The following is a 20,930-nucleotide window of genomic DNA, read 5'->3' on the forward strand; positions in this document are numbered from 1 at the left end:
TAAAAAAACATTGTGTCCCATATATTTATCAAAGATAAACTAAGTGGTAAAAGACATTTACAGACATACAAATGCTGAAGAAATTAAAGATCACCAACAGATCCATACTATAAAAAAAAAAAATGAAAGGAATTGCTTCAGGCACAAGAAAAATTATGTTGATATATTTGTATACAAAGACATGAAATAGCAACTATATAAATGCCTAAGAAAATGTCATTATGTAAATCTCTGATAAAGAAACATACCATTATGGGAGTAAATATATACACGTATGTGTCACACATATAAGTAAGAGGGACGAAATGAGCTTTATTTATGTAAAGGGGTATATTATTTGAAGTTATGATACAATAAGCTTAAGAGAAATTCTGTAAATCCCAAAATAACTAGCATCCTTATACTAAATTAGCTAATAAACCAGACAAGAAGGAATTTTAAAAAAATACTTAACCAGAAGGTAGAAAGAAAAATGGGGATTAAAAACCAGGCAAATCAAACTAAAAACAAACTTTTAAGATGACAGATTTAAATCTATCCATGTTGGTAATCCTATAAATGAAAATGATCTAATCATTCCATGAAGAGATTATAGATCAAAGTAGATTTAAAGATTACTTGACTATATGCTGATTCAGAGGAATACATGTCTAATAGATACTGTGAAATAGGAAGAAAATGTTCAAATGGGAAGGGTAAGGGGAGGAGAAAGGAAGGAAGGGACCAGGGTACAAACTCCTTGAAGAACGTGATCCTGGGGCTGGGGGTTTAGCTCAGTGGCATAAGCATCTGCCTTGCAAGCAGGCAGTCATGAGTTCGATCCCCGGTACTGATAAAAAAGAAAAAGACAAAAAAAAAAAAAAAAAAAAAAAGAATATGATCATTATATATTCCTAAAATGTAACAGTAAACTGAATTTTTTAAAAACACATGTCAAATACAAGGCAGAATACCAACAAAAAAAAAGTGAAAATGGGTAAGAAGAGCATTTTAAAAATCTTATGTATTACAAACATGTACAAAAAAGGAAGGGGCTCAAGAGATAGCGAGGTAGAGAAGAGAGTGGGGATGAGAAAAAAGAATTAAAAGATATCACATACATGTCCCAATTCCCAGAAGGAATGTAAACATTATACTACAAACTTTGTAGTAATAAAAAAAAAAAAAGAGCTAGAAAAATAAACAACTAAAGTAAACTGTTTTATCATTAGGCACAAATGAAAGCATATAAGTCATATAAGAGTAAACAATGATTCCATTAAATTCTCGAAAAGGCAAACTAACCTGTAATCAAAGATCAGTAATACCAAGATGAGCAGGATTGTGAAGGGACATGAAAAACTCATGAAAGAAGTTATTTTCATTATGATGGCAGATTTGTGCCAATATGTGTAACAAACCTTACTATGCTTTTCAATATTGAGTTTTATCAAGATGCTTATTTCAAGACCAAACAATGTTAAGTACTGAGTTATGCTGAGAGAAAAAAATTTTGTATACAGGTAGAGCCATGGTCTCACAAGCTCTCTAAGGACAGAACCAGTACATTCAGTGTCTTCACACAAATGCAGTTGATTATAGCTTCCTAATTCAGTTATTTCTAGGATTAAGGTATTTCTAAAAATCAAAGGCATAATTATTCAGTTTTTATCAACTTTATTTATAACAAGCAAAATTATTTTAACATATATATACATTTTCTTGCTTTGGCACATAAAATATAGAAATATTTACACACATATAAAATAGTTTTAAAAATATCTTCAGGAATAAAGACAGCAATATTTTACAAAGTACACATTTGTGGAAACAGACACAACAACAACAAAAAAAAAAAAGACTGAGAACAAATGACAAACATTTAAATTAACAAAGTCCAGAAGTTGATAGCTGAGTTGGTATTAATTTGATAAAGCAAATATAATCCTAACAGGTGGTAAGCCAGATTTATATTTAAGATTGTCTAGACAAAACTAGATGGACTTGCTTTATAATGAAATTGAATCAATTTTATTTTATCCTCTAAATCATCTTTGGTAACTTTCTCACTTTTGTATAAATATTTAAAATTTCTAAATTGTATTGAGAATTTTAAGCTTCTTCACAACAAATTGTAAAATGCTATTTTAAGAGGCTGTCTATCCTCTATTTTTGGGGGAACAAAACTCCAGATATTAACATTAAAAAAATTACATTTACTTTTACAATAAAAACCTAATGTTTTCTAATTAACCTTCATGATCATTTACAATTGATTTAAAGGTCACAACCTTCGTAGATTCTCTTTGCTTTTTTTAGTACCTGGAAGAGGACCCATTTTATAACTGGTTTTTAGGAGCTTGCCATTTGAGCAGTCTTCAGTGCTATGATAATCACATAGACACTTTGTACAATAATCAAACCTACAACCTTCTCGTTCACAGGTTGCACGCTGTAAATAGCAATCAAATTTTGCGGGTGATTTACAGCGAATGCATGCTTTTAAGCTTTCATTCTTTTTCAAAGTCCTGGCAACCTGAAAAATAAAAGAACCATAAATATGAGAAAGGAATAACAGTACTGTAATTTAGTAAAATCAAGAAGGATCCTCTCATTCACTGGGCAAGAGATAGCCATCACTTGTCAAGGGGTCTGATGGCCACTACTGCTTTTAGACATGCCTTTTTTCTCACAAATGCTATTTACAAATCCAATCCCTAACTTAAAATGTCACTTTTTTCTGTAACATCTTCCCGGTGTCTGTCACTTAACAACTGGTTGCTTTCCCCATTATTTGCTTTTATAACCCACATACCACAATATAAGGCAATTTTTTTTTCCTGTAGCAGTCTTACATTTTATTTCAAAACAGAGGGTCTATATAAGATTATGGTTTTCTAATTTAAATTTACAAGATTATTCATGTATGAGCAGCACTTTTAGTAGAGGTTAGCCAATGATGTGAAGACACTGCAGGAAGCTTTGACTACTAAGAGCTGGTATTTTCTGCTTAGCTCACCTTTACTTACAAAATGCAGCAATTGTAAAATGTACTGTGAGAATTTTAGTTTTCTTCTTCTGTTATGGGGAGGGGGGGTTTTGGTTTGGTACCAAGGATTGAACTCAATCTCACGCTTGCCAGGCAGGCACTGTGCCACTGAGCTATATCATCAGCAAAGTGTGAAAATTTTAAAGATATTTTCAAGTCATCTCTTATAGTAAAATGAGGGGATAGAAGATGTCTATTAATAACCCCTTAAATTCTTATTTACTACAATTAGAGTTAAATGAAAACCAGTATCAGGTGTCATAATCTGGAATGGAATGTAATAGTTATTATCTACAGTCAAGTTCTATTTTTTTTTTTTTTTGGTCTTTTTAGTTTTTATCGGTACCGGGGATCGAACTCATGACTACCTGCTTGCAAGGCAGGCGCTTATGCCGCTGAGCTAAATCCCCAGCCCCCTAGTTGTATTTCTACCTTGAAAGCTTTCCTATTTCTCACTTTAAATCCTTTTAACAATAAATGCCAACATTACCTCGGAGAATTCACTGTGTCGACTGTAGGTAGAACCTTTCTGATCATCTTTCTTGGATAACTTGGTTTGAGCATCTTTTTTGGGAAGAGTCTGGGATGCTGATTTCTGAACAGAAGCCAGTGCAGTTCTGATCATAACATATTCTCTGGTTGAAGCATGTGGTGAAAACTTAATGCTCTTTTCCTAATTCAAAAACATTAATAGTCATCACGATAGATTCTTAGATAAATTCAGTTAGCTTTTAGTTTCTACCTCTGTAATAAAAGGTCTAACTTACCTGCACATGCTTAAATACAGCTACACATAACTATTCAGACACAGAAAGTCTAGTTTGTTGACACAAAGTATGAACCAGAAACTGAGAAATCATTTTATACATGTAGTCTGTATGATATGTCTGTATGTATGTGTGTGTAACTATATATATAGCTTTGTTTTTTTTTAAGACAAGGTCTTATTATCTAGTTCAGGCTGGCCTCAAACCCACAGCAATCCTCCTACCTTAGCCTCCTGAGTGCTAGGATTACAGGCATGTACCACATCAGGCTCTTTATTGTGATTTGTAAGTAACCAAAGTTGAAGTACTATGGACAAATCAAATGGTCATTCCACCCATTACCAGAAGATGGCAGTATCCATAGTCAAATGTTACCTTAGTTATAAGCAGATTTAAAATCCACTTAGATTTGACTCTTTATCACCAGTTTAAATTAAAAAAATATAAGCAAAGTGAACTTGGGTACTTTAAGCCATTTACTTTTAATCTAAAGTTGCACTTCTGGTTAAGTCGCGGGGTGTCCAATTCTTAAGACTTGAAATTTTAGTCATGTATAGATCTTGATTCTTACAGTTACCATGTATTTTAGAAAAAGAAATGCATTTTCTCTTCTACAGTATGAATTTAATATGTTGAAATCTACTGTTTTGCTAGTAACTACTCAAAACAAGCAATCTTTTTACAACTCAATTTCTTAATCACTATACAAATAAAACACTACACAAATTTTATACAAATAAATTTCCAAAGGCTATAAACCACATACACACAAATGGCAGCTAAGATCTACTAGATGGACTCTTATTGTTTGAGAACTGGGTAATTCCCTTCTTATTACTTTGGACATTCTATTTCTATTTTGATATTCTAATTCCTCCCTTATTGACTAGAACATTCTACTTGAACCAAACAAATAAACAACCAACTTGGATTCCTTGCTTTTTATTTTTGAAGTTGGTGCCTTACTGAGTTCTGAAAGGCTAAAATGCTTTGTGAATTTAAAGAAGGGTTTCTGGGTTACCTTTTTTCCCTACTTATTTTGAAAGGTAAAAGAGTAATAGCAATGCATTTTAAAAGGCAAACATCATCTACAAAAACTTACAGTAACTCTTTGCATTGCTTTTTTGTACAAGTGGGATGCCCCTTTATCATCTTCTAGAATCTTCTTCCAAGTAGTGCTCACTTTAGACACACTGGAAAATAAATGATCATAAAAGAAACAATTAAAGCATGACAAAGATGCTAAGATGAATCTAGTAGAGAAATAACAGCACGAAAGTGAAATCTGTACTAACAGTGCTTCGGGCAGTTAAGATTTAAGGTTGCCCATGCCTAATCATTTGGGTTTAATGGGCCTAAAATGGGGCACAGGGTTCTATTTTAAAAGCTCCCTATCAAGTAGTTCCAGGTTAAGAACCACTACTTTTGTTTTAACTTTTTTATAGTATATGTGAAAATCAAATAGCCAGCATTCTGTATTTGACACTATGCTAAATGTCTGCTAAAAGGTACACGTGCCAAAGTACTTTCTTTGAGATTCACTGCTATTAGAAGTCAATTTCAGTTATTAACCTGAAAGAAAAGTACAATCTGTGATAATTATCTTTAAAGAACTAGTCAACAAGCAGTATCACCGCTTATGTATTTCACTTTACCTCTATTTCATAAGGACTACAGCAAAACTATACTTGCCAAGGATTTCTAATTTTTCAAAAAGCCTGAAAATTAACTCAATAGAGCTGAATTCAACCTAATCCAGCAGCCTATATAATCATCTTATTTCTCAAAGCTGTATCATCCTAATAGATTTTCCTTGATACAAAGAGGAACAGGTTTTTATTTCCCCCTTGCTATATAGCCCAGTGGCTATATGTGTGGTGATACTCCTGCCCTCAGCCTCCCAAATGTTGGAATTACAGGCGTGTGTCACCTGGTTCAGCCCAAGATTTTTAAATAAATGGTCATAACTAGATCATTATTTGTGAGTCATCACAATTTTAACCACTGCCAATTCGAGGAGAGTCTTACATCAATTGTCTAAAAATAATGAAAATTATCTCATACTTCATGGGTAACAAAGTCATAATAATGATTAGATCTGCAGAATGGAACTAGGCCTGTTTTTGTGTGTATATGGTACTAGGGATTGAATCTATGGTCTTGTCACTGAATGACATACTCTCCCCTTTTTGTTTTGACACAAGGTCTAAATTGCCTGGGATGGGCAAACTGGTGATCGATCCTTCTGCCTTTCCAGGATGCTGGGATTATAGGCATCTAGCCCTACCCTTAGCTAAGCTGCTTTAATTAGTCCTCCAAGATATAATTTAGAAATTTCAGAATTAAAATGAACAAAAGTCACCCATCTAATGAACTTTTAATAGCATGCATACAAAATTCAAAATGACATTAAATGTATACTTCCACAAAATTTTCTTTTGCTGTCACACACAGATGGTAAAATACTAGCTAATAGCAAAAGCCATTACATCAATTAAACATTGTAAGAAAGATCATTATATCAGCTGGTAGTCATGAGCCATCAAAAATGCACTGTGGATTACAGTACACTTACCTGATTAAGTCCATGTCACTGAGCTGAGTCAAAATATTTGCCAAGAGATGTTTGAGTTCCCTTCGAAAGAGTTCATTGAGAATATCTACAAATTCTAGGCCCATTTTCCTGCCAATTATATTCTGCAGTCTAAAATTTCCACTGGATATAATTTCCTTCAATATTTCTTTATCTATTTTAGGATTTCGCTTGGCATTCTTTTTTAATGTTGAACAAACCACTTTTTCAAAATGAAGAACTGGCAATAAATTTTGGTTGGGATACTGGTCTGGGCTTTGTATCTGTAGCAGGCAGGACTGTGGACTGCTTCTGAAATTTTCTTCCAGAGTGAGATTATCCTCTTCGTGCTCACTGAGGACACTTTGTTGAGAAAACGAGGCATACCCGCTGTCTTCATAAAGCCGATTAGTCTCTAGTTCTTCTATTTCATTTGAACTATTAGGTGTTTGTTCAACATGTCGATTTTCCTTGTTATGCAAGGGTTTGCTTTTCGTTTCAAATTCCGCAATCCGAGGGCTCACAATTGGTGGCCTAAGGTATGATAACCTTTCATAGTCTTTAACGCAGTCTTTACAAGGACCTTCCAAATAGGCAGGACTGTAGAAACCTTGTCTTCCACTGTCATCAGGTTTTACCAGTTTAATTTCAGGATGAATATGGTTACAATTAACATCACACTTCATTTTGACATAAACAGTGGAACTTTCTTCTTTATAACCTAGAAAAAGAAAACATTTACTTTGTAACTGTAAAATTTCAGCATATCTTTACTAAGTTGGGAAGATTTAATTATTTTGCACTTTCTGAGCACTATGCATTGCCTAAGTGCACCTGTCTATAAAGCTATAAAATTACCCAGGCTTATTGATATGATCACATTGTGTGCAAATATGATTCAAACCTATATAGATACAAACAGTATCTACAACAGTAACTCAGAACAGATGGATTTTGGATCTGTAAAACTACATCATCTATTTCATTTTTTTTCTTTCTTTTTTTTTTGTCTTTTTCCTCTTTATCAGTACCGGGGATCGAACTCGTGACTGCCTGCTTGCAAGGCAGGTACTTATGCCGCTGAGCTAAATCCCCAGCCCCTACATCATCTATTTCAAATCTAAGTCTGGTTAAGAAAGAATGTTAGGGAAAAGAACCATAAAACAAGTATTCGTATTTCTGAAACAAGTGAGAGAAAATGATACATCAAGTGTAGATTCTAAAGTCGAAAGTATTTTTAAAGTAATCATAAATATTTCTAGAATGAGTATTTATATCCTAGACTTGAAATGGCATTTAAATATCTGTAAATTAATGTATACCTGAACCCAGCAGCTCTTTTCTCTAAGTTTTATTCTAGTCAGGGTTCTGAGAGACCATCTGATATTTTTAAGGTGTTTGTGTACCCTAATGGATAGTAAACTCACACATAAGTACAATGCCTTGCTGTATCTTGCCTCCTATCAAAAGACTTAGAATGACATTCCATCATAAAAACCAGATTTAATCCCCGAGGTGATAACAGGTAAGTTACTGTTCAGTTATTTTAAAATAAGTTGTCAAAATACAAAGTATTTATAAACAGCATTAAAATACATTACCAACAAGTTATACAATTTTCTGAACATTATTCACTAAATACATTACTGATTCAAATTTAAGCTTAAAAAACTATGTTAAGATTGATATTCCCAACCCCACTTTTTGATATACTCTGGCAGACAACATTTTAAGATAAATTTACTTACTTATTTTTAAGGTAACTTTAAAATAGTTTCTCAACCAGCATGCTACTGACTCTTTTAAACTACTGGCATTTTGGACTGGCTGATTCTTTTCTTATGGGCCACACTGCATATTGCAGGATGTTTAGCAGGTGCTATCCCCTTTCCTCAAGATGCAACAAAGACCAAATGTCACCAACTAGTATTTACTGTCAAATACCAGAGAAGACAGGTAGCAATGGAAAAACATCATTCTTCACCCCTCAGTTGAGGACCACAGCTTTAAAGGATTGAGACTTTTCGTCAGGCAGTAGGAACTGGAAGATCATTCCCTGGAAGCTAATTTGAGCAGAAGTACAACACTGAGAAACAATATGGCACATGAGTTCAGGAAAACCACCTGCCACTACTGAAGACACAGTATATGAAGAAAACAATAAGGACACAGAAAGCCTTGGGGTCTTCACTGCCAGGTTAAATGTGGACCTCATGTAGGCTTCAAACATGCCTATCTCTTATCCCTGCTATAAACCAATCATGGGTAAATAATAATTTATCCTATAAGCAAATGTATGACCAGCTTATTATGTACTAACTGGTAGTAGTTTGTCTATATTAATATAACTGCTTTTAGTGGAAAACTTTTTAAGTCAAACTATAAAAGGATACTTTTCTGTCAAGCCAAGTAACCTTCTAGATGGAGACTGCCTTTAACTTCCCAATGTTTAAGTATGAAAGATAGTTATAGGCACCAGGATCACACTGAACTTTTGAATAAACCTAAAAACTAGATTTAAACCAAGAGTTTACAGCCTAAAGAGCAAGTTAAAGAATACAGATTTTAGCTTTCCAATTACTTCTAAATTACCATTAGTAGTTCCCTGCTACTCAGAAGAGTTTTTAAAAAATGCCAAGAGATTGCTTTCTATTCTTTAATTACTGTAAAGAATTAAATTCAAATCAGGTGTGGTGACACACACCTGTAATCTCAGCACTTAGGAGGCTGAGGCAGGAGGAATACCACCGTATCAATTTAGATAGAGGACCTCTATTTATAAAAAGGTAAAGCTCACCTTTAAAAACACACCTTTTACTTTAACAGCCCAACCAAAGGGGTTTGAAACTTTACTTTCAGAATTTCTTTATTCAAAGGTATACTTACTTTTTTTTCCCTTTTTTTGGTACCAAGAATCAAACTCAGGACCAGGCATGTTCCAATCAATGAACCAATATTGAATTATACTAATTTAAATCCGTATGTAACTTGGTTCCTTAGTTTCTGCTGTTTGTTTTTTTGTTACAGGATCCCAACTAAGATAACTTAGTCTCCACAAGATCTTCTTGGCTCTATCAATTTCTGGCTTGCCTTGAGGATGGGCACATAGCTCAATGGTAGGGTACCTCTGGCATGTCCTGGTTTTATCCTTGATACCCAGCACTGTCAACTTAAAGAAAATAAAAACAAAAATAAAACTAGCCTGACTTCCCTTGAAGAACGACCTTTGGTTGGGATTTGCATATTTTTCCTCAGTTTGTCTAAGGTTGTGGGTTTTTAAAACACAGAGATTAAGTGTCATTGTTGCCATATCCCACTAAGAGTAAATAGTTTTCCTTTGTTTTGTTTTAGACAGGGTCTTGCTATAGTGTAGTGCAGGCTGGCCTTGAAATCACTTAAGTAGCCTAGGTTGGTCTCAAACTCAGAGATCCTCTCGCCTCAGCCTCCCTCCTCAGTGTAGGCATTACTGCCATGTGGTACCACACCCAGCAGTAAATATTATAACTTATCTTTTACCATGTTTAGCTTGATCACCAATCTGAGTAAGTGCTGATCAATATTCCCCACTGTAAAGTCACTCCTCTGTGTTCCCTTCCCTTTTCATACTCTTTAGAAGAAAGTTCACACTTCCAAGAAGTAATGAGTTTGCATACCTCTTTGAGTGGAGTAAATATATAATCCTTCTTTCTATATGGAAGAATTACCTATTTAATTTCACTTATTTCATCACTAATCGGGAACAGACTCATAAGATTTTGAGTCATAATCCAGTAACAAAAGGTTTTGATGAAAGTGTCCTAATTTTCACTGTTGTGAGCCTTTTTAGTTGGCTTAGGTGTCCATTTGTCATACTTGCAAATCACATTTGCATCGTTTTTTTGTGTGTTCATTACTTTCTGCAGTACCAGATATTCCTGATTCTTTTTTATTAGAGAAAATTATTAGAAACCAAAACCAGAATGTTGGTTGTATACTTAATTTCAAAATTTGAGATTATTGCTGTGAACCTATCTCCACAATATTGCAAAATAAATTGAATACTACCACTTTCAAAAAAGGAAGCTGAAGTAAACTGACTTCTCATCTTTAATTAGTCAAGTACTTCCCAATGACAAAATTCTGTGTTCCTAAACAATTTAAAGAGACATATATATTCATATTTTCCATCTAGTATTACCCTTAAATGGAGAAAATGACATGAATTAGATGAGACCAGGCATGGTGGTGTGTGCCTACAATTTCAGTATTCAAGAGTTGAGGCAGGAGGATTTGCTGTGTGTTCAAAGTCAGTCCAGGTTACACAGTGAGTTCAAGGTGACCCTGAACTACATACATAACAAGACATCCTGCTCTCCCTACCCCGCAGAAAGTATTATGCTCATGAAGGTTAAGAATCTAGCTTAGGGGCTGGGGATTTAGCTCAGCGGCATAAGCGCTTCCCTTGTAAGCAGGCAGTCGTGAGTTCGATCCCTGGTACCGATAAAAAGCGAAAAAGACCAAAAAAAAAAAAAGGAATCTAGCTTAAACAGGGCATGGTAAAGGACTCTTGTAATCCCAGCACCCCCAACATTTGATGGCTAAAACTGCTGTTCCTTTGAGGCCAGCCTGAACTTTGTACCAAGACCCTGTCAGGAACAGTGTCTAGCTTGCCACATCCATTTACCCAATATCTATTTAATGACAGGGCAAGAAAGGGAAAAAGATTATTATTATCTTTTTTTCCTTTTTTTTTTTGTAGTACTGGAGATTGAATCCAGAGCCTTCACACTGAGCTACATCTCTAGCCCTTCTTGTATTTTTAAAATTTTAAGACAGGATCTCACTGTCACTAAATTAGCCAGACTGGCCTCAAATTTGAGATCCTCCTGCCACTGCCTCCCAGAGTGCTTAAATATAGGATGTGTGCCACCAAGCTTGGTTTTCAGGGTGATCTTGACAAAGTGACATTCTGACATCTGAAAGCTCTCTGGATATTTGTTGGGAAGAGTTTGAGATTCAGAGAAACATAAGAACTATAAAGTATTCAAGGAGAAGTAAGGCATTTAGGGCTGCTGCAACCTAGCTAGGAAAATGACTCAAAAATATTGGACAGTATCTATAGAATGTGTAGAGTAGCTTGGCCTTTGCATTGTTCTAGGCAGTGCAGAGGTCTGGTTTACATTTTGAAAAGAACACTGGCAACTGTGCAGAAGAGGCTGTGGAAGGTACACGGGAGTTCATCATAGGAGTCCAAACGTGGGGACCTGAGACAAGGATGATAATTGCACTGGAAATGAAATGGGTAGATGTAAGAGGGTTCAATCCCTAGTATAAGGGTCGGATTGTGGTTATTGTGTGATTATTCCTACTATATAGGGGAGCAAAACTTAGCTGATTATGTACTTTGGATGTGGATGATGACTAAGGAAAATTCTTAGGATTTCAAACTCAAGTACCTTAGACATAAAGTACCAGAATTTGGGAAAACTGACACAAATAAATTTGGTTTTGGTACTGGAAATCAAACTCAAGACTTTGTGCTTGCCAAGCAGGTACTATGCCACTGACTTTTTTAAAACCCTGGCACTCCAATTAGTCCTTAAAGTCTTGGCTCCCCACTCAGAAAATGAGAAAAAACCAAAATAAATATATGGCTAGTCCTTAGAGTCCTTATCACAAAGATATAATCAGTAGGATCTATTTTACCACATTATTCACAGCAAGTCAAACTGCTTCATATTCCCTACAAATTCTGAACATATAAAAGTAATAAGATCTGCTACACACAAAAGCATATATTTAGGAACCAGATTCAAGTTCCAAATGAAAATCCCTGCTCACCCTTTTGACTAGTTTTGGTAACCTGAGACAGTCATGTGTCTCATTATTCTTTTCCCCCTAAAATGGAGATACTATTGAGACAAATCTTGCAGTTTTAAAAAAATTCTCATTACTATGTCAGTCAAATCAAGAAAATAGTATGACAATAAACTGTATAGTCAGATTTCCACTTAACTTTCCAGTATAAAACTGACAGTCCACATTAATATAGTTAAATTACACTGCTTAAAATCTATATAGCTTTTCCAGTATGTTAATCATGATTAAATTCCATTGTTCAATGCTTCTAGATAACCACCATATACCCAAGCTCAGGCATGGCTTTTCCTAAGAATTTAAGAGGTCCAAGGCTCATGACCACAAGTCGCAATCAGTAATAATCTACACGCAAATTACAAAATTCTACTTTAAAAAAGTATGTGAAATTTTAAATGTCTTCTCACCTACAAACAAGTAAAAGAAAAGCTGGAAACAACAAATACCTTCTAAGGATAAAAAGTAGTAAAAATCACCTGGAATTTATAAAAATCAAGCTTTAGAATTTCAAAGGGAAGACACAATTCAGGATCTTCTTCAAATATACTTAGCCCATCAAAATTAAGTATTTCTCTTTCAAGACTCGGGTGCTTTTCTAGTGAAAGAGGCATTCTCAAACTGTTAAAATACAAAATCAAATTGCTATTTTCTTCATTTCTAGCCATGTGAGGTAAAATGAATGCACGTGGATTTTATTTAAATATGGCAACAATAAAATGAAATTTAGCGTCTATGCTGTGAAATGACCCAAACTGTGGAATAATGGAATATCTAATTTTACAAAGGCATAGGGTAAATAAGAACCAATTCAATTCTCACAAAAAATCGGCAAAAAACTACAGGGACTAAGTACTTAAAAAACACCTCTCCCTTTCAACTCCAGGCTTTGAGATAGTTATTAAGCTAAGGGGAAAAAAGGGGGAAATTTACGCTTTTTGTTGGTATGTTCCAATTCAGTTTGGTCCGATGGGGAGGGGATCTCTCCGTTTGGCGGGAGTGGAGCGAGACCCTGGAAATCCTGAGAGGTCGGTGGGGGTGGGACGTCCCTCCGGGCGCGGGACAGGCGGAGGCGGGAGATAACCTAGATCTCCCGCGCCCGCCAAGACTCAGGAGGCGGAAGGCTAGAGAAACCGATCATGGAAGCTAGGATCCTGACAGATGTTGAAAGGGGTTTGAGGCACCTGGTCGGAACCGGAGGCTGCAGGTTTGCAGCCCTGTCACAGAGCGGATTCCGATGGGGGAGGGAAGGGGGAATTTGGCGCCCATTCAGTGGGGTGGGGACAGGTAGGTCTTCCCGGAAAGAAAATGGGCGTCTGGTCTAGTCCGGCCACTACCTGCACTTCTCCGGTGTCGGAGCCCAGGCTCCTTACGGCCGGCGGTACCCTACATCTGGCTATCCCACCATCTCACCCCAGCACATCTGGCTTTTCCTCTCCGAACCCCAGCGTGCTTTCTCTCCGACCCCCGAGTCACCGCCGCCACCCGCCAGAGGAGGCTTTGAGTATGCAGCAGAGGTCCGAGCTCGAGGGTTGTCGGGTCGGGGGGTCGCAAGGCGCGCCTTTGCCGAACAGCCCTCCCAGAACGCGCTCCCCAGCACCCGCTCCCCTAACTCACTATCCGAAGGGCGAGGGCGCCCGGCCGCTGTCACTGGGTTGAAACTGCAGGAGCAGGAAGGTGACCGTGCTACACAGCTGCAGGGGCGCCGGCTCATGCCAGCAGACATGCGTTCCGCCTCAGGTGAAGGAATAACCAGAGGCCGGCGGCACAGCGGGCCGTCCGCTCCACAGAGCTTTAGCTCTTAAAAGGCGCCAGCTGGTACTTTTAAAATCTTTGAATTTGGTGCCCAAATCCGCGCGGCCCAATAGGGCGCGCCCTCCGTAAGCAGGCACCAATAAGAAAACGTTAGGGGGGCACTCGCTCGCCCACAGCCAATTGGAAGCAGCGAGGCGGGGCCTTAGCGGCAAAGCCCAGCCCCCTACCATCTTGCTGTCCGGAAAGATGCTGAAGCCAGAGGCTGGGCTTCTCAGGGCCCACAGCAGGCGGCCCAGCCGCACGTGGAGAGGGCCTACCACGCATGCGTACACCGGTCCCGCTCGCCTCAGCCTTCTTGGGAACGGGCTTCCCGCAAGTCCTAATTTCATCCTGAAGGCAGCTTCGGCTTCTTGAAGCCCTCTGATTGGTACAAATGACATCCAAATTTCTTCGATCGTCTTATGAACGGGAGTTCGAAGAGCAGCAACTCTGACCATCCGAAAACGTGGGCCTTCCGAAAGATGAGCCCTGCCCCCAAGCCCTAGGTAGCCCGCCTCTCAGGGATTTAGGCGCGCGGTTCGCTCCCTCCTAAATTTGGCCCTTCCCCTGCCCAGGACGTCCGCGCAGGCGCCTTGGTGGTGGTGGTGGGGGGGGGGACACAAAGACTTGGCGGGTTGGCGCTTGCGCCCTGGGGTCTCCCGCGTTTCCTCCGAGGGCTGGGCTGGGAGGGAGATAAACAGGTAGCGGCGTGTAGGTGTGCGTCCCTCCCGGCAAAGCGGAGGAGCGCTACGCCCTGCGCTCCTTGGCGGGAGATTTGTGGCTGCGTTTTGTTGTTGTTGTTGTTTTTGGAGTTTTGGGCGGGCCTAAGTGTATTTTTCTTTTTCTTTCTTTTTTCCTTTCTTTCAGCAGTTACTCAGACTGTATTCGTGTTTTCATCTGTAGTTCTTAAGCTACTCGTGTTTTATGAGCATTAAGATTTGTTTTTTAATTTGTATTTATGCTCGTCTGACATTTCATTCGTGAGCCAAGCGCAAGAAATAGTAGTCCTACTCCAAAAATAAATAAGTAAATAAGTAAAATCCCTACTTAATTGAGTTGAAAGTCCCTGGGCAGGCGAATATTTTAACAGTGCTGAGGAGAGGAGACAATGACAAGTCTACCTTATTTATTAGTGATGCTAAACTTTTGACAAGTTGCACAAGCTTTTAAGCGGTGATAGTGTGTTCCCTGGAATCAGCTTTTGGCTGGAACACTGAAGCCAACAGATGTCCACTTCAAAAGATCCTGGTCCTGCCTTGTGTGGTTTGGGGCTTCTCTGCAGCATCCGGAAGAATGAATTAGTACTTCACTGTCAGTGTTCTGTGCAGTCGATGTGAAGCAGAGCCATACTGAGGATGAGTCACACAAGTGTTGGGTAGTTCTGTCTTAATGTAATATTTTTATAATGAGTTTACCGATTTTTTTCTACTTTCATTTTTTGAAACGTTTCTTTATAGTGTCAGCTTTGATTAATGGAATTTTTGTCGGTTCCTGAAGTTTTGCACTTGAGGGCCTGGACCTTACTTTGCCTGGCTCTGGTGCTGGGTCCTGGAGATTCAAGTACAAAAAGACAAAAGCCTAGTCCTTCAGGGAGCGTATATACATATGGGAAAGAAATTGATAGTTAACAATTTCAGTGAGGGGGCTGGGGATTTAGCTTAGCGGCCTAAGCACCTGCCCTGCAAGCAGGCGGTCGTGAGTTCAATCCCCGGTATCGATAAAGAATTTCAGTGAAATGAAAGAAAATACAAAAGAGAACAGAGGGAAGAGAACAGAGGGAAGAGAACAGAGAAAGGAGTAGAGACAGGTTAGAAGTAGAGAAAGGAGTAGAGACACGGGTTAAGGACGTTGATCAGCAAGATTTGAGAGGCTTTGAACCATTATCAGAATGCTGAGCTGGCCATCCAGAGAGCTACACAATAAGCAGAGGGAAGACCAGAGTGCCTGGCAAGAACTCAGAGAGCAAGAAAGAACTGAGGAGACAAGGGCCAAAATGGTAGGGATAATTCAGGTCCTGTATACCTTCTAGATTTCCATGTGAAGTTTAGAGCTTCTTCTGATTGTGTTGGGTAACAGTTGTAGGGAGTTTAGCCAAGGGGTGATTTGTTGAGTATTAAAACTATCTGGGTGTGGTGCTGCATGCCTATTATCCCAGCAGAGTGGAAGAGGCAGGAAGATCGCCATGAATTTGATGGCAGTCTAGACTACATAGTGTGTTCAAGGCCAGCCTGAATTACATAGTGAGACTCTTTCTCAAAAAACAAAACAGAAGAAACAACAACAACAACAACAACAACAACAACAAAAACCTAAAGGTTCTTTCTATTTATAGTATCATAAAAAGAATGTTAATCTTTAATTTTTACAATAACAGGCCTGGGGATTTAACTCAGCGGCATAAGCAACTGCCTTGCAAGCAGGCAGTCATGAGTTCGATCCCTGGTACCGGTAAAAAGGAAAACGACAAAAAAAAAAAAAAAAACAATAACCCTAGCATTGTACTTTATGATGATTATACATAGGCATGTAAGTTAAATCTGGCTATCGTATAGAACTGTACAGTTAGTAAGCTTGTGAATCTAATAGATGGAGTCAATTCCTGAGGAAAATTCTGTTCCCACTTGGCAGAAGGTGGAAGGCACAGACTGCATGAAGTTGGGAGTCTGTGGTACTCAAAAGTCTATATGCTTTTATTCCCTGTTATTTTGAAGAATAATGTTTTCTGGTTCATAGTATATTTTTACATTATTTCCCAATTTGAGTTTAGGGATCATCTTTATTCACCTCTTTTATTTTCAGATATGAGCAAAGATGAAAAGATTGTCCTTCTTAAGGTAGTTGAGCACCTGGAATATAACCTTTGCAGCCACAAAACTGAAAGGGCATTTGTAAGAGTCCAGCCATTGTAAATCAAGGACCATTTGTATTTGGTTGTCGTGGGTCTTGACCTATCCTTTCCTCCTTTTCTGTCTCTTTCTTTCTTTTCTTTTCTTTCTTTCTTTCTTTCTTTCTTTCTTTCTTTTTCTTTCTTTCTCTTTTTCTTTCTCTGTACTGTGGCTTGAATCCATGGTGTTTGTACTTCACTATACCATCAACCTACTCACCCCACCCCACCCTGCCATCATTGACACCACTGAGCTAAATCCCCAGCCCTACTTTTTTTTTTTTTTAAATATAAGGATTTACTTAATTGCCCAGGCTGAGCTGGAATTTAGTACTTTCCTGTCTCAGCTCCCACAGTGCTGGAATTCCAGGTATGTTCTGTGAGGCTCTGCCTATTTCCTTATCAAACACAAAATTTTGGGATAGAAATAAACCAGTAAATTTACCATTTTGTAGCAAATATTGTTCTTTAGAAAGTATAGTATCTTAGTACATTTTGTGCTAAGCCCCACAGATTGGGTTATTTAAAAAGAATAAAATTTTATATCTCACAGTTTCTAGAACCTAGACTCCAACATCTGGTAAAGGCTGCTTTATGCTTCATAGTTGGTGCCTTGAATTCTATGTCCTCACATAGCAGAAGGTAGAAGAGCAAAAAGGGCCAGACTCTTTCATGAAGCCATTTTATAGTAGCATTAATCATTCCAAAGGGCAGAGCCCTCAAAACCTAAACACCTCCCCGAAAGTCCCACTTCTCTACACTGCCGCATTCTAGATAAAGTTTCCAACACATGTATTTGGGAGGACATACTGTGGAATATAAATGAAGAAGCAATCAATTCTGCGTAAGAGAGGAGGTGCCTTTCAGGTTAGACCCTGAAATCTGTCTGCAGGGGTGTTTTCTAGGCAGCGGATGAAGCATAAGCAAGAGGAGGTAGGAGAGACAATACATGTTTAATAAGACAGTTATATAAATGGGTTGTTTATGCAAATATCCAAGAAGGTCCATCTCAAAAACTTCAAATATTATTAGGATTTCATTAGGCTTCTACTTCTAGCACAGTTCTGACTTCTAGCATAATTCTATTACTCTAGTTTTACCCTTTTTATGGATTTGCAAAATTACATTTGATCATCATTGCTCTGCATGTTTATAATATACTCTTGTAATCCTAACAGTCTGCAGACTGAGGCAAGAAGATTTCTGTGAGTTGGAGGCCAGTCTGGACCATCTAGTGAGTCAAAGGCCACCCTGAACTGTACACCAGAGGGAGACTTTGTTTCAAAAATTAAATAAATAAGTACACCTGCTGATTTATAGTTTTATTTCATTTCATTTCACTTGTGCCAGCAATTGAGTCCAAGGCCTCCAGCATGCTAAGCATGAACTTTTACCACAGAGCTGTATCCCTGACCTCTCAAGTGTATTTTAAATTTGTATTTTAGAAATAATTTAAATATTAGGGGGAACTTAAAAATTGGTCAGTGTTCTTTTCCACTAAAATTAGTACAGCTCTTTCACTTTCTGTTCCTGAGGGCAAGAGATAAGGGAAAGTGGGGGGGGGGGTCTGTGTAACTATGCAGACTCATTTAAAGAATCAACTTCAGCCTGCAGTCTTTTCTCTTTACTATTAGAAGAAGTGAGGGGAAATTAAGTAATAATACATTATAGTATTTAATTACTCAAGGGTCTGCACCTTTTGTATCAAAATGATATAAGAAGTGATAAACTAGCAAGCACAAAATGTGGTTGAGTCCTGCTGTTTTCTTGAGTTGCACAGGTCACTGAAAGCTGCATCCAGCAGTTGTTAAGAACACAGAATGCCTCTTATGAGAGAGATTCTCTTCAAATTAAAAGTATTTGATTTAATTCAGAGCTTTAAGACTATCTTTTCTTGGTTTTTGTATACATCCCTTTTAAAGCAATCGTGTGAGACAATAAATTATCAATATAAAATACTATGAAAACACAAGCAGGGCTATAAAACAAATTTAATTCATACATACTGACTTAAAGAGGAAACATCTAATACTGTTTTGAGTTTATTACAATACATACGTTCATAAGAACTCAAGGCTACTGTTGATTTTAACCAATATGGAGAGTGTGGCAACTCTGAGTTAAATACATGCCTCCTAATTCTTTTTTTTTTTTTTTTTTTTGGTACTGGGGATCGAACTCATGACCTTGCACTTGCTAGGTAAGCACTTATGCCACTGAGCTAAATCTCCAGCTCTTTTAATATTTTAATCATATATTGAAGCCAGGGATAGAGCTCAGTGGCACAGTGCCTGCCTGGTAAGTGCAAGGTCCTGAGTTCCATTCTATTACCTTAATAAAAAAACTAAAAAACTTTTTTAATCATACAGTTGAAATGGTGTAACAATTTTCTCAGGATGTCTCACTTAGTAACTGCCATAAATTTAATATGTAGTATCTGCTTGGCAGAGTCCTCCTAATTATATAAATCTTAGTTTCCCTTATGTTAAGAAAATTCCTTTGGGAAGCTGAGGCAGGAGGATCACTGTAAGTTCCAGGCCAGCCTGGGATATATAGTGAGTTAAAGACCAGCCTGAATTATAGAATGAGACCCTGTCTCAAAAAGAAAAAAAAAAGTTCTTGCCATTTCTAGCATTTCACGTGTTTTTGATACCTAAAGTCCTCCTTTACCAAGGACACTATTCTCTGTTGCTCAAGACCATGAGATCCTTTGTAGTGTCAAGCAAATGTTCTTAGGCTTTCCTTTCCTGCAGCCCAATTCTCTGGAGTCAGTCTCCACAGAAAAGTTATGTATAACCAGGGTTCCATGGAAGAGGGAACATCTTGTTTCTTTTAAATCTTTCTCACACAAGAAACTGAGTTTTAAAGTTCATTTTAAAGGCCACATTCCTCCAATTTACATGATTTCACTTGTCTCGTCTGTCATGTTTAAAGAAAGCCTCATGTACCCCAGTAAGAGCATATTAGCATTCAAATGTGGCCCATTTGAATCAATATTTTAGTGGCAGCAATGCCACGTCACAGGTAACGGAAGGACATTTAAACTGGCTAAATCTTAAGGTTTGACTTCCAGCATACAAGAAATACTGACCTGACAAACCAGTTAAATAAACTCATACTTTGTCTGATCTTCTCAAATGAAAATATAATGCAATGCCATGAGGAAAGGGGTGGGGGTTGGCAAGGCTGTTGTAGATTAAGAGAAATTTAAAGTGATAAAATCTTTACATTCCATGCATAATCTTTAATTGGATCTTAGTTTGAAGAAGTGAGCTTACACATTTAGGGAACAGTTCCCTAACACGTTTAGGGAACAGTTAAGAGAAACTTGCATTTTTAGGTATTTGGAGACACTTGGGATTTGACGTGAATTTTAAGTGTGATGATAATACATGCTTCAGTAGAACAGTGCCATTCTTTGAAAGTATGGGCTGAAATATTCAAGGGTGAATGTCACAGTATTAGCAAATATGACATGACTGAAACTAGGCAACAAGTACGGGTGTTTTGCCAGTTAAATGAATTGTATGTCGGCAGAAAATTCACCTTTCATTCAATATTGGAGCTTGGTCCATTTGTGTTGCTATAACCCAATCCTAAGAGCAGGTAATTTTTTGTTTTATTGTGACAGACTCACTATGTAATTCGGACTGCCTTCAAACTCATGATGATTTTGTTTTGAAATCCTATATTGATTTGTTTTTTAAAATCTCTTTTTTAAACAGCAATAAGTCTCACAACTCAGCCTCCCAAGTGATGAGATTATAGGTGTGTGTCACCAACCCAGTTCCCAGTAAGTAATGTATAAATAACAGAAATTCCTCCAGGTGTGGGGCACACACCTGTAACTTCAGCACGGGGGAGGCTGAGGCAGGATGCTCATTGCAAATTTGAAACCAGCCTGGGCTACAAAGTGAGCCCAAGGCCAGCCTGAACTGCACAGTGAGACTGTCTTAAAAAGACAAAAAAAAAAAAAAGATCAATTTTTCACAGTTCAAGTGCTGGTCTGGTAGGTCTTCTTGCTGTGTTCTC

The 20,930-nt window shown here is 37.8% G+C and overlaps 1 protein-coding gene across 1 annotated transcript; it reads right to left on the reverse strand.

Moving 5' to 3' along the window:
• Window positions 1–1,636: 1,636 nt before the first annotated feature.
• Window positions 1,637–13,975, reverse strand: Fbxo5 (F-box protein 5). The gene is made up of 5 exons (XM_003468426.4): window positions 13,838–13,975; window positions 6,371–7,088; window positions 4,898–4,988; window positions 3,519–3,701; window positions 1,637–2,515 (listed from the first exon to the last, which is right to left on the reverse strand). The coding sequence occupies exons 1-5, from the start codon at window positions 13,944–13,946 to the stop codon at window positions 2,264–2,266; spliced, it is 1,353 nt and encodes a 450-aa protein (XP_003468474.3). The 5' UTR covers window positions 13,947–13,975; the 3' UTR covers window positions 1,637–2,263.
• Between the last annotated feature and the right edge of the window lie 6,955 nt (window positions 13,976–20,930).

Source organism: Cavia porcellus, unplaced genomic scaffold (assembly GCF_034190915.1).
Source record: "Cavia porcellus strain 051 isolate PalLab524CR breed Dunkin Hartley unplaced genomic scaffold, mCavPor4.1 scaffold_22, whole genome shotgun sequence".
Taxonomy (NCBI): Eukaryota; Metazoa; Chordata; class Mammalia; order Rodentia; family Caviidae; genus Cavia; species Cavia porcellus.

Excerpts from the sequence above, each read along its gene's own strand:
- Fbxo5 (XM_003468426.4), bottom strand. The coding sequence starts at position 13,946 with ATGTCTGCTGGCATGAGCCGGCGCCCCTGCAGCTGTGTAGCACGGTCA. Across the intron at positions 4,989-6,370 it reads AGTGACATGGACTTAATCAG|TGTGTCTAAAGTGAGCACTA; the intron begins GTAAGTGTACTG and ends TTTATTTTCCAG. Across the intron at positions 3,702-4,897 it reads AAGCAATGCAAAGAGTTACT|GAAAAGAGCATTAAGTTTTC; the intron begins GTAAGTTTTTGT and ends TTTTTGAATTAG.